The sequence below is a fragment of the Schistocerca serialis genome, chromosome 7 (genome assembly GCF_023864345.2).
Source record: "Schistocerca serialis cubense isolate TAMUIC-IGC-003099 chromosome 7, iqSchSeri2.2, whole genome shotgun sequence".
Taxonomy (NCBI): domain Eukaryota; kingdom Metazoa; phylum Arthropoda; class Insecta; order Orthoptera; family Acrididae; genus Schistocerca; species Schistocerca serialis.
In genome coordinates this window covers 584369529-584384097 of record NC_064644.1, presented here as the reverse complement: position 1 = coordinate 584384097, position 14569 = coordinate 584369529, and the positions used below count along the sequence as shown (strand labels likewise).

Genomic DNA, 14569 nt, shown 5'->3' with positions numbered 1-14569 from the left:
AAGCAGTGACCACGATCACGTACCTCTATTCTTGAGCAGCGCCGTCGTAAAGATCGTCGCCTCCATCTAAAATTCGCCTTCTCGAATTAACAGAATAATTTGTACGCCATTGGGGTGGAATTTAGGCTGGATCTTGACAGAAATTATAAAACACATTTTTCATCATTTAACACACACATAGACATGAAACTATACAGTACGTCTTTACGTCAGCACATCAGAACAAAATGGGTAGTTAATACTAGAAGCAATAAAAGAATCTCGAAATTAGTCCTTTGTCTCTCAATGATAAAAAAGTTTTTTAGAGTATTCCTCTGGTATGACAGTCGAACAAATTTTGTTCTTGTATCTTTGAGATTAAATTACAACATTTTTTAGTTCCTTTTCACACAGTGTACCAGCGTTCGAAGAACGCCCATAGTTGTGATGAGTGGTAACAGCTAGATGCCTGCAAATACAAGTCTGCATGTGTGGGCTCACGGTAAACGGAATGCCCTAATGATCCGCCCACGTGCCTACTGACCAAGACGTCCAAAAACGGCTTACAGCGGCACTTCTCCAGTTCCATCCAAAAATATGGTATTATCGTGGACTAAATTCAGACGTTGTAAAAAGCAAGGCAGTTCTTCACCGTGGGGCCACATTACAATACTATCATCCACATATCGCCAGAAGGTGGCAGGGGTAAAATATAGGGAGCGAAAGGCTATTTACAATTTGTACAGAAACCAGATGGCAGTTATAAGAGTCGAGGGGCATGAAAGGGAAGCAGTGGCTCGGAAGCGAGTGATACAGAGTTGTAGCCTATCCCCGATGATATTCAATCTGTATATTGAGCAAGCAGTAAAGGAGACAAAAGAAAAATTCGGAGTAGGTATTAAAATCCATGGCGAAGAAATAAAAACTTTGAGGTTGCCGATGACATTGTAATTCTGTCAGAGACAGCAAAGGACTTGGAAGAGCAGTTGAACGGAATGGACAGTGACTTGAAAGGAGGATACAAGATGAACATCAACAAAAGCAAAACGAAGATAATGGAATGTAGTCGAATTAAGTCGGGTGATGCTGAGGGAATTAGATTAGGAAATGAGTAAAGGAGTTTTGCTATTTGGGGAGCAAAATAACTGATGATGGTTGAAGTAGAGAGGATATAAAATGTAGACTGGCAATGGCAAGGAAAGCGTTTCTGAAGAAGAGAAATTTGCTAACATCGAGTATAGATTTAAGTGTCAGGAAGTCGTTTCTGAAAGTATTTCTATGGAGTGTAGCCAAGTATGGAAGTGAAACATGGCCGATAAATAGTTTGTACAAGAAGAGAATAGAAGCTTTCGGAATGTGGTGCTACAGAAGAATGCTGAAAATTAGATGGGTAGATCACATAACTAATGAGGAGGTATTGAATAGAATTGGGGGGAGTTTGTGGCACAACTTGACAAGAAGAGGGGACCGGCTGGTAGGATATGTTCTGAGGCATCAAGGGATCACCAATTTAGTATTGGAGGCAGCGTGGAGGGTAAAAATCGTAGAGGGAGACCAAGATATGAATATAGCAAGCAGATTCAGAAGGATGTAGGTTGCAGTAGGTACTGGGAGATGAAGAAGCTTGCACAGAATAGAGTAGCATGGAGAGCTGCATCAAACCAGTCTCAGGACTGAAGACCACAACAACAACAACATCGCCAGAACCTATGGCTTAAATTCTGCTAGATCAAGTGCCCTCTCCTCAAAGTCTTCCATAAAAGAGGTTGCTACCAGAAGGGAGAGAGGACTACCCGTGGCAATACCGCCAATTTGTTCAAAATATTCACTGTTGAATAATCAGTAGGTTAGGAAAGGGCAGGATGACATCGCGCTGTTATATCGGCCGTGAAGTTGCCGCTGATGAGTGACAATGAATTCACTACAGGGACCCTAGTAAAGATTGTTTCGCCTGACGTTATGTATTTTGTTTCAGATCTGTAGATGCACTCGTGACGCGGCGAGGACTCGCGACGGGCCGCCTGGCTAGTCCTCGGCGAGGTCGAGGTACTCGAGCAGGCAGCCGGGCAGCGGCAGCTGGAAGACGCCGTCTGGCAGCCGGTGCTGGCGCCACAGCGCGAGCCGGATGGCGCAGCGGCTGAGGTGCTTGAGCGGCGGCGGCACGGCCAGCAGCGCGGCCGCGTCGCCGCCCTCGCACGTGATGTACACGTGGTCCGACCACGCGGGGTGCGCGCGCGCCACGCCCGGGTAGGGGAGCGCCAGTGGCGCCGCGCGTAGCGCGTACCGGAAGCACAGCGCCGCGTCGCCGCCGTCCCGCCCCCACTGCGGTATCACCACCAGCGGCCGCGGCGGCATCTCGCTGCAACAGCGTCACGCACGTAGGGTACCTTCCCTGTAATCCTCTTCAAAAAATCTATTTTTTTTTTTTTAATTTTAAATCGATATTTAGAATTTCTTGAACAAAATATTGATTAAAAGAATTGAATTGGACATCGGGAAGTTGTTCAAAAATCTAAGAAGATGTCTCGGTTCTCAACACATTCACATGATTATTAAACTCCTGTTCTACATCTACATCCATACTCCGCAAGCCACCTGACGGTGTTTGGTGAAGGGTACCTTGAGTACCTCTATCGGTTCTCCCTTCTATTCCAGTCTCGTATTGTTCGTGGAAAGAAGGATTGTCGGTATGCTTCTGTGTGGGCTCCAATCTTTCTAATTTTATCCTCATGGTCTCTTCGCGAGATATACGTAGGAGGGAGCAATATACTGCTTGACTCTTCGGTGAAGGTATGTTCTCGAAACTTCAACAAAAGCCCGTACCGAGCTACTGAGCGTCTCTCCTGCAGAGTCTTCCACTGGAGTTTATCTATCATCTCTGTAACACTTTCGCGATTACTAAATGATCCTGTAACGAAGCGCGCTGCTCTCCGTTGGATCTTCTCTCTCTCTTCTATCAACATCTGTTACGGATCCCACACTGCTGAGCAGTATTCAAGCAGTGGGCGAACAAGCGTACTGTAACCTACTTCCTTTGTTTTCGGATTACATTTCCTTAGGATTCTTCCAATGAATCTGTCTGGCATCTGCTTTGCCGACGATCAACTTTATATGATCATTCCATTTTAAATCACTCCTAATGCCTACTCCCAGATAATTTATGGAATTAACTGCTTCCAGTTGCTGACCTGCTATTTTGTAGCTAAATGATAAGGGATCTATCTTTCTATGTATTCGCAGCACATTAGACTTGTCTACATTGAGATTCAATTGCCATTCCCTGCACCATGCGTCTATTCGCTGCAGATCCTCCTGCATTTCAGTACAATTTTCCATTGTTACAACCTCTCGATATACCACAGCATCATCCGCAAAAAGCCTCAATGAACTTCCGATGTCATCCACAAGGTCATTTATGTATATTGTGAATAGCAACGGTCCCATGACACTCCCCTGCGGCACACCTGAAATCACGCTTACTTCGGAAGACTTCTCTCCATTGAGAATGACATGCTGCGTTCTGTTATCTAGGAACTCTTCACTCCAATCACACAATTGGTCAGCTAGTCCATATGCTCATACTTTGTTTGTTAAACGACTGTGGAGAACTGTCTCGAACGCCTTGCGGAAGACAACAAACACGGCATCTACCTGGGAACCCGTGTCTATGGCCCTCTGAGTTTCGTGGACGAATAGCACGAGCTAGGTTTCACACGACCGTCTTTTTCGAAACCCATGCTGATTCCTACAGAGTAGATTTCTAGTCTCCAGAAAAGTCATTATACTCGAACATAACACGTGTTCCAAAATTGTACAACTGATCGACGTTAGAGATATAGGTCTATAGTTCTGCACATCTGTTCGATGTCCCTTCTTGAAAACGGGGATGACTGTGCCCTTTTCCAATCCTTTGGAACGCTACGCTTTTCTAGAGACCTACGGTACACCGCTGCAAGAAGGAGGGCAAGTTCCTTCACGTACTCTGTGTAAAATCGAACTGGTATCCCATCAGATCCAGCGGCCTTACCTCTTTTGAGCGATTTTAATTGTTTCTCTATCCCTCTATCGTCTATTTCGATATCTACCATTTTGTCATCTGTGCGACAATAGAGAAGGAACTACAGTGCAGTCTTCCTCTGTGAAACAGCTTTGGAAAAAGACATTTAGTATTTCGGCCTGTAGTCTGTCATCTTCTGTTTCAGTACCATTTTGGTCACACAGCTTTGACATAAGACCAACATACACTATACAACTGTCTGTCGAATTCACTGGCCTCTTAAGCTGGGTTTACACTAGCAAGTCGCTTGCAGAAGTTATTGCTGCAGGTTACTGCGAGCCGCTTGCAGCTGTGTTTACACAGCAGCGCAAGAATTAAATAAGATTCTTCCGCAAGTTCTTTGGCAAGAAACTTGCGTCAACGACTTCCTGATACTGTTTACATATGCTTTCAGTACCACTACGAGTGTCAGCCGAAGTATAAAATGACAAGTAGGCGGGTGATATGTGCTGCAGCTCTTGTAATTGTCATGAAAAACGTGAAAAAGGAAAAGAGAAGTATTTGGGTTAGAGAGTGGATAATAAGATCGCATAATGGTGCCTACAATAACCTTTTGCAAGAACTTACTATCGAGAGCATCGATACTTTTGAAAACTTTTGCAGAATGTCCTCAAATGATCTGGAGTATTAGTTGACGTTAATAGCGCCCGTCATATCAAAACGAGATACAAACTTCTGTACTGCTGTTTCAGCAATGGAACGTTTGCTAGTCATTCTACGATTTATAGCTACAGGTGAACTACGAATAAAATAGGCATTTCATTTATTTATGTGAAACATACAACCGAAAAAAGTTTGAATTTTGAAATCTTTTCTTTGTAGGAGACTCATACAAGTCCCTAATGTACTTGTTTCATATTCCCGTCAGCACGATATGTAGAGCCACTTTTGACGTCTTGAAATTTGTTTGCATATAATACGTATGATGTTTGCATAAAATTAAGTCACCACATTAAGTAAAATGTTAAATATGAGTGTTATGCAGACGACATACTTCTTATAACTTGCGCTTCCTACTTGCAGGAAATAGAAATACATCCTAAAAGCTGCAAGTTACTTGCAGATACTTCTTGCGTGGTGTTCACACTGGTAGTGGAAAACGTGCAGCAAGTCACTTCCGCAATAAATTACTACGGTCGCAAGTCGACTTGGCGATATGTTTACACTCGCAAATCGCGCAGCAAGTTCCTCCTCGCAAGTAAATTGCTGCAATAACATGCTCGTGTAAACTGAGCATAACAGATACACTTTATGGTGTTCTATGTTTCCCTTGTATTTCTTTGGTTTTCGAGCGTTGTTTCGATTATAATCTTTTCTGTAGTCTGAGCTGTTGCTATTTTGTCATTCTCGAAAGTTATTAGCCTGTAATTTGCTTTAATGTGGGGCATTTAGCAGGTGTGAAGTTCTAGTGTTGCTAGGAATATATTCTGGGTTTAATATGAGACAATCACCATTGGCAACTGATCCCAAGAGAATGGCAGATGCTGAAATTCGGTTCTTGGTATAACTAAAGAAGCAAGAAAAGGAAGAGAGAAGATGAGAAACACGTAAACCTAGAAGATTATGCAACTGGAGTGTGTTAGGAACAACAGAGATGAGTCACAGATCAAACATAACCTTCAATTGAATTTTCTTAGAACTGGCTTTTCTAACATTTTTGTTTTACACACAAAAAATGTATTTGAGCTAGAGGTCCGAAATTTTTGGGGGTTGTTTCAAGGTACTATTTGTGGGAAAGCAGGAAACAGACACTAATAGGAAGAAAAAATATTAAGAAAAAGAAAAATACATACTAATTAATTACAAAAAAGTAATCTTAATTTTGATTATCAGGTGTAAACATTTCCAGAATAAAAACTTGTGGCTAAAATGACATGATTGTAGCCTACTTCTCAAAGAGATGTGTTCTTAATGTGTAGTTAAAGTTTCAAAGATTTAAGCAAGATAGTTAGACAATGCATACATTCTAAGTATGGACCACCATATCGAAAAACAATTTACTGATCTTCACAAAAAAAAGAGAAACTGCAAAAACTCAACATGAGAACTAATGTGATTAATTGTAGGTATATCAATATGTTCAGCAAGAAACATCTATATTTCCCTGCACCTTTCATCCTAGTAGCAGTCAACGTTTCTGTTAGAGCCATGTAAACCTTATGAAAATTGTTATCATTTTTCCAAACATTCACAGGAGTTACCTTAATAGTGTACAACCCCCTCCTATTTGAAATATGATGCCTTTACCGCTTAAGAAACGTACAATGGTCATCCAGAAAGTAAATATCCTTAAGTTCATTTTACACGAGCCATTTTCTGCTCAAAATCGACTACTCATCTGTGAGTACATGTTCCTTGTTTATGCATAAGTGATCCACCAACCAAGTGGTGAGTGGTTCAGGGGTGTCAATTATTGATCGAGTGTGCTGAAGTGGGGATTACTGTGCTGAACTGATCGAGTGGTTGAGGCCAAACTGCGATGGTCATCAGTCTCCTATTCACCCCCGCCCCCCTTCAGGATGGAAGTAACATACCCATCCTGTCTGCAAATAGAGTTAATTCTGTGCAGAAGTGTGAAAAAATGTTCAGAATCTTTGAGTAGTGTGTATCTGAGATGGAACATGTGAACCAGCTCGGTATTCACCTACTGGGCTATGGAAAACTTCCTAAAAACTGCATCCTAGCTGGCCAGCACACCGATCTCTCAGGTTAATTCGATCTGGGGTTGGTAGATCTCCCCACCCCGGAAGTGGTTGGGTTAACACGTGGGGCTACTTGAACGAATGGGTATGAACTTCTGGCTTCTTGAATATGCTGCAGACTGTGCATGAGCGTAAGCAGGAGACTGTGGCGCTGTCTGCTTACAATGGAAGTTAACCAATTCTCGCTGAGCACACTTCTATTATAGTAATTTATTTTGTGCTTTTGTGTCTTCTTAATTTTCATGTTGTTGTTTGCTTTCTTTTCCTGATACATTGCAAAGGTTGCACGAGGGAATGATAGATAGTTCCCTACTAGTGTTCTCCCACAAGACATGCGGATTATCTGAAAGCAAGAAGATATTTACGTTCTACACTGCCTGGACAAATGAAATCCCTACACAGTGCATAAATCAGAACACATATAGGTAAACGATTTTTAATGAAAATTGTTTTAAAAGTGAAGGAGTTCGATTTACTTAACGAGAAAAATAATTTTCGATGTTTTTGAGAATTTACAAGGAGATCACATGGGAATCGGATTTTTGTATTTTTTTATATTTGAGATACGTAAAGTCTAGTATTCAATTATCAATTCAGCAAGGTAGTTCAATGCAGCTCTCCGAAATTCTCTAGAAAAATCGACTTTGAAGTTTTTCGAGCATGTTTAATACGCTGAAGCAGGGGTATCCAACCTGCAGCATGCAGGCCCGTGTAGCTGAACACAAGTATCAATGTGGCCCAAGAAGTGAGCATTTATCACATGATCGGTAAAAAAAAAATTCCATAAAATTCCCTTTATATAAAGTCATGAAACTAATGAAATCTCATATTTAAAATGTTAAATTAATTCCTGCCCCTCTTTCTCTCTGTCTCTTTTTCTCTCAGTGGTAATTGTTGAGGACACCATGTTTAATCCCAATATGCATGGCCTGTGTTCGATTCCACTTTGTATGCACAAAAATGTTTTAAAAGTAGTCGAACAATAGATTACAAAAGTAGTGACATGTGAGATATATAAAATCTAAAAGTTATTGTATTAAATATAAGCAAATACTAAAAATGAAATGACTGTATGGCATTATGGGATGGGAGACTTCATCTGTGGTTGTTTGGCTGCTTTTTGCAAGTCTTTCTGTTTGACGCTGCTTCGACGACCTTGGCGTCTTTGTGATGAGCATCAAATGTAGTGATTAGGACAACATAAACATTCAATCCCCTAGCAAATTTCTCATCTGGTCGGGAAACGAACACAGTACCCTGCACTCAAGAAGCAGTGACAGTAAACACTAAATCACAAGCTATGGACAGCAAAAACCAATTCAACATACTGTTTAAAAATTGGCTTGTTCCATTAAGTAAAATTCTACATTTCACGTTTGTAGAATTTAGAAAAACGGCACTGACGATGGCAAGTTATCTCAGAAACTAGATGGGCAGCACAAACAAAGTGTTTGCCACAATCAGCAGAAGAGATAAGCGCATAATGTATGGGTAAGGAATTTGGAAGAGGAAGGTATTGGAGAACATTGTCTATGAAAGTTAATGTTGGAAAATGAAGAGAACTGGTCGATTTATAGACGGCATTGACACCTGAACTCAGAGAAAGAACTGCATCATCAGAGAGAAGAGGGCTTGTGTATGGAAACTTGTGTCTTTAATGAAACGTATTCTGAGGTAAAAGATGCAATAAACTTCTCTCTTCATATGGTCAATTCTGATGATTGCAATAATCTGCAGTATCAAAATTTGATGTCAAAGTCCAGTCAGAAAAGGGGCAGCTTATAAATCCAGGAGATGATTTTTCGAGATATTTCAAGCTTGAAAAGTTTCTAACACATCAGACTACACTCCATTAACAGGCGAATCCCAACATCTGGTACATTGCTCTTGAACACAGACTGTTTTCTTACTGGCCTACACATACAGTAGGTCTGTGACTGCAGCGCTGTTTCTCAGCAATAACGGTATGTTTGTGTATATTCGTATATAAATGAATTGGCAATTGAACCCAGCATACAAAGACTAAAAAGTTTCGAATAGGGGAAAAATTTGTGCAGTTGCAAATTTTTGTACAATGGTGGGATAGAGTGCCACAAACAATATACTAATAATCCATACTTTTGGGGTGTGAGCGGGGAGTCGGTGTGGGCTGATGTTTAAAGGTCTCTTTAGTTGTTTTATTGAATAACTCGCGATTATGGTTGCTAGTTCAAAATTAAACTACATTACATTTTCTACAAAAAGAACCTATTCATTTTTTCTCTGGGTCTAATAGCATCCGCATTGCAGGAGATGGAAAAATCACAGACTATTAAAAATAGTGTTGTAATGGTACGAAATAAAATTTTTTCCTAAATGAAGAGGGTTAAAAACAAGTATTATGCATGTGTACTACACGTAAGTGCGGTAGAGCCGTATCAAGGAATAAATTGGGTTCTGGGGGTGTAACAGAGAGACGAGGGGTCATAGTTGAAAGGGAGGGTAGAACTGTGAGGGAAGGTAATTCACCATATTGGGGTGATGCACTTACAGGTCTGTAATTGAAGAGCAGGCAAGTGATCCCCCACTCTATCTACCTTACTATATCGAAAGAAGCTACTATATGGTGTTTCACATTGTCATACTGATCCTCCCTGTCACACTGTACACTGTTTAAAACACTGGCAACACAGCGCACAGGTGTGACCGACTAGGGAGGCGGGGGTGTTATCTTCCACAAAGTATGTTAACACTAAATGAGACACACATATGAGTTACTAATAATACTATGGTAAAAAAACTCATACGGGTAGAATCCATGAAAACCTCTGTACATTATTTTCCGGCGCTAGAGAGGAAATCAATTCATAGTCATACACAGGGTTGAGTCACTAACTGTTGCCTCCTAGAATAACTCCGAAAGTGTGATAGGAGCTGAAAAGTTTGTGGGACAAAAGTTGCATGGGGCAATGGGAGCCATAATATGACGTTGGTTTTTTGTTGCTAGGTGGGGTCGCTTCAGAGATATGAAGGTCAACTTTGTTTTTTTAAATGGGGTGCTACAGTTTGGTACTTATTTTCTGATAGTGGCTATCGAGACGAATCCAGTAATGTGTAACAGTAAGGTCTTTGATGGTCAATGAAGGTCAAAAAGATGGGAGAACGTCCATTTACAGAAGATGTTCGAAGTGATGACCATTGGAATCAATGAAGTGTTGCAATCTTTTTATCAGGGATCGAGTGGTATTCCTTATCACTTCGGCACTTTTCAAAGCACATGCTCTGACAATTCTCTCTCGTATATCGTGCAAATAGTAAATAATCGCGGAATACGGCGTATTCATATAACGTGCCATTGACATGTAAACACCACTCGACGGTTTCGCTATACAACACTAATAGGAACGATAAGACTAGTATCGTTGAATCAAGCGAATAAGAATGATTTATTCCTTCGAAGAACAATTCGATATGCTTCTCATTTACGGAGAATGGCAACGAAATTCAGTGAGAGTTAGAGACTTACACGCTGAAAGATATCCTCAATATACTCACCCTACACGTCTTACATTTAAATATGTGTATGGTAAACTGAGAACAACTGGTTATTTAACACATCGGATACATATCCGGCAAATGAAAGTTACTGAAGAGGAAACGGAAATTGGTACTCTTGCCTCTGTGGATCGAGATCCATGTGTTAGTTCACGTCAAATCGCAAGGGAATCTGGCATGAGCCAGAGTAGTGTTATTCGTGTTCGGTATCGCCATAAGTATCATTCTTACCATATCGGTCTCCACCAAGAATTATCTGGTACGGATTGTATGCGTCGCATTAAATTTTGCCGATGGGCTCAAATTCAGATTCAGAGGGATGACACATTAATTGATTTTATTTACTGCTGAGGCTACATTCACGAACCATAGGAACGTGATTTGCATAACATGCATTATTCGGCAACTGAAAATCCATGTTGGCTGTAGCAAGTTGCACAGCAAAAACCGTGGTCGGTGAATGTATGGTGTGGGATTCTGGAGGACAGTATTATAGGCCCCTATTTCAGCAAAGTAAATCTTAATGGTAGAAAGTACACGACATTCCTGCAAGAAACATTAGGTCTGTTATTGGAAGAAATAGCTTTAGAAACAAGGAATAGAATGTTGTGGCAACATGATGGGTGTCCGGCACATTTTTTGCTGATGGCTAGAAGTGAGTTGCAGAGACAATTGCCAAATCGTTGGACTGGACGCAGAGGAGATGTGTCGTGGGCGGCTCGGTCCCCACACTTGACGCCTATGGATTTTTCTTGTGGGTATTCGTGAAAGACATTGCTTATAAAGACGTTCCAACTACAGCTGAGGATATGTGAGAGAGAATTGTCAGAGCATGTGCTTTGATAAGTGCCGATGTGATAAGAAGCTTGCAGCACTGCATTGACACCAATGGTCATCACTTTGAACATCGTAAATGGACGTTCTGCCATTTTTTTGACCTTCATTGACCATCAAAGACCTTACTGTTACACATCACTGGATTCGTCTCAATAGCCGCTATCAGAAAATAAGTACCAAACTATAGCATCCCATTAAAACAACAATGTTGACCTTCATATCTCTGACGTGACCCCACCTAACAACAAATACCAGCGTCATATTATGGCCCCCGTTGTCCCATGCAACTTTTGTCCATCAAACTTTTCAGCTCCTAGCATACTTTCGGAGTTATTCTCGGTGGCAATAGTTAGTGACTCACCCTATTTACCAATGCATAGTGTCTGTTCTTTTGGACATGTCTGAAAGAACAGACCCCATGCATTCATATAATTGATGGGTAATGGATGCACCTTCTTCAGTGAGGATGCACAAACACATCTCACCTTCTGTGGGAATCTCACATCAGAGTAGCGAATGGGAATACATTGGACAGGGACTGTGGATGGGTGGCACTCATTGGGAATGTGGATCGGATGTGAGGCACGTTGAGATGGTCCATATAGTTGTGATAAAACTGTGTCCCAGATGGCACATTGGTTAACACTCCTGCCTACTAAGCAGGAAATCCCGGGCTCGAATCTATGTCTGGTACTATTTTCACTCATCGCCACTGATTCCTCATAGTGTCCCACTACAGCTGACAGCAGTGATCCCCTACCGTCTACATATAATATTTCACAGCATTGGATTCTGTACATTCATATAATTGATACACCTAGCTGGTCAATGGATCCACCTTATTCAGTGAGGGTGCGCAAATACGACTGTCTTCCTGTGGGAATATCATGTCAGAGTAGCGAACGGGAGTACAACGGACAGGGACTGTGGATAAGTGGCACTTAGTGGGAATGTGGATCGACTGTGAGGCGTGCCGAGATAGTCCGAGCAGTTGTGATAACACTGTGTCGCAGATGGCATAGTGATTAATGATCCTGCATTGTAAGTAGGAGATCCTGGGCTCGAATCATGGTCCAGTACACATTTTCACTCACTGCTGCTGATTCCGCATAGTGTCCCGCTGCAGCTGACAGCAGTGATCCCCTTCAATTTTCGTATAATGTTTCACACTGATCGTGTATTTCAGCTGTAGTGTTCTGCCGGAAAAGTTAACTTCCTCCGCCACAAGCGTTTCTTGCTTTCCGGTTTACAGGTGGACTGTACTTCCCCATCATTTCCTGTCCAATTTCCTTAATTGAGTAGACAAAAGAAACGTCATTAATCTCGTGTATATATGGTGGAGGTCTTTGCATTTGATTAAGTAAGTACTTACTTGCAGTTGTGAAGTGAGCAATTATGTAAAAAAAAGCTTAACAGTTGGAGCTGTCGACTGTTTGTCACACTGAAGAGACTGTCCCAAGTCTAACATGCTGTCAATTTGTCTTCGAAAATGTCAATTTCACTGTCTGCAGAGTCACTTGCAGGAATACTTTGCTCAGCATCGGTAGTATTGTATACATAACCTCAGCTCAGCTCTCACAATATCTGAAGAGGTCCATAGGCTAAGTTGTCCCCATGTGCAACAGCAGTACGTCACCCGGGTGAGGGCCAAATCTAGGAGGCGGCGATCAGTGGGAATGTGGATCAGCCTTGAGGCGTGCCGAGATAATCAGAGCAGTTGCGATTTCAAGACCGTTTGTCGTTTGCGCTGAAAGCGTCCTGGTGAATGTGCAGAAGTAATTGATTGACCTACAAGGTAATTTCAAGTTTTAACGACAACACTTTTTACTTTAAAATTTCCAGGACGTCTACATTGATTTCCTCAGGTAGAACTCTACCTGACTCTCCATAATGAGGCCCCCAGGGGGCTCACGGTGCGTGGCGCACATGGGGCCCCGATCTTCTGCCGCTCATTCTTCATTCCCTAGCTGCATTTCCTTCTTCCTGCCCCTTCCCTCCCTACCCCGCTCCTTCCCCGTTGCCACCTCCTTCCCAGCTCTCGGTGTTCTGCTTTTATGTCGACCTGGCTATTCCCCTGGTGTCCTGTATTGGTTGCAATTTTGTTCCTTTTGCCTCCACTTCAAAATTTCCTGTTTTTAGTGTGAGCCATATGGGTAAGAACTCCCTCTCTAGCATCTACATCTACATCTACATCTACATCTACATTGATACTCCGCAAGCCACCCAACGGTGTGTGCCACTGTCATTACCTCCCTTTCCTGTTCCAGTCGCGTATGGTTCGCGGGAAGAACGACTGTCTGAAAGCCTCCGTGCGCGCTCTAATCTCTCTAATTTTACATTCCTGATCTCCTCGGGAGGTATAAGTAGGGGGAAGCAATATATTCGATACCTCATCCAGAAACGCACCCTCTCGAAACCTGGAGAGCAAGCTACTCCGCGATGCAGAGCGCCTCTCTTGCAGAGTCTGCCACTTGAGTTTATTAAACATCTCCGTAACGCTATCACGGTTACCAAATAACCCGGTGACGAAATGCGCCGCTCTTCTTTGGATCTTCTCTATCTCCTCCGTCAACCCGACCTGGTACGGATCCCACACTGATGAGCAATACTCAAGTATAGGTCGAACGAGTGTTTTGTAAGCCACCTCCTTTGTTGATGGACTACATTTTCTAAGCACTCTTCCAATGAATCTCAACCTGGTACCCGCCTTACCAACAATTAATTTTATATGATCATTCCACTTCAAATCGTTCCGCACGCATACTCCCAGATATTTTACAGACGTAACTGCTACCAGTGTTTGTTCCGCTATCATATAATCGTACAATAAAGGATCCTTCTTTCTATGTATTCGCAATACATTACATTTGTCTATGTTAAGGGTCAGTTGCCACTCCCTGCACCAAGTGCCTATCCGCTGCAGATCTTCCTGCATTTCGCTACAATTTTCTAATGCTGCAACTTCTCTGTATACTACAGCATCATCCGCGAAAAGCCGCATGGAACTTCCGACACTATCTACTAAGTCATTTATATATATTGTGAAAAGCAATGGTCCTATAACACTCCCCTGTTGCACGCCAGAGGTTACTTTAACGTCTGTAGACGTCTCTCCATTGATAACAACATGCTGTGTTCTGTTTGCTAAAAACTCTTCAATCCAGCCACACAGCTGATCTGATATTCCGTAGGCTCTTACTTTGTTTATCAGGCGACAGTGCGGAACTGTATCGAACGCCTTCCGGAAGTCAAGAAAAATAGCATCTACCTGGGAGCCTGTATCTAATATTTTCTGGGTCTCATGAACAAATAAGGCGAGTTGGGTCTCACACGATCGCTGTTTCCGGAATCCATGTTGATTCCTACATAGTAGATTCTGGGTTTCCAGAAATGACATGATACGCGAGCAAAAAACATGTTCTAAAATTCTACAAGAGATCGACGTAAGAGATATAGGTCT

The 14569-nt window shown here is 42.1% G+C and overlaps 1 protein-coding gene across 1 annotated transcript in view; it reads right to left on the bottom strand.

Annotated features, from left to right (window-relative positions):
• Positions 1 to 2004: 2004 nt before the first annotated feature.
• LOC126413266 (uncharacterized) overlaps positions 2005 to 14569 on the bottom strand; it is a 138375-nt gene continuing 125810 nt past the window's right edge. The window contains exon 4 of the mRNA XM_050083168.1: positions 2005 to 2338. Within this exon, the coding sequence (XP_049939125.1) occupies positions 2005 to 2338 (334 nt within the window). The remainder of the gene's footprint in view (positions 2339 to 14569) is intronic.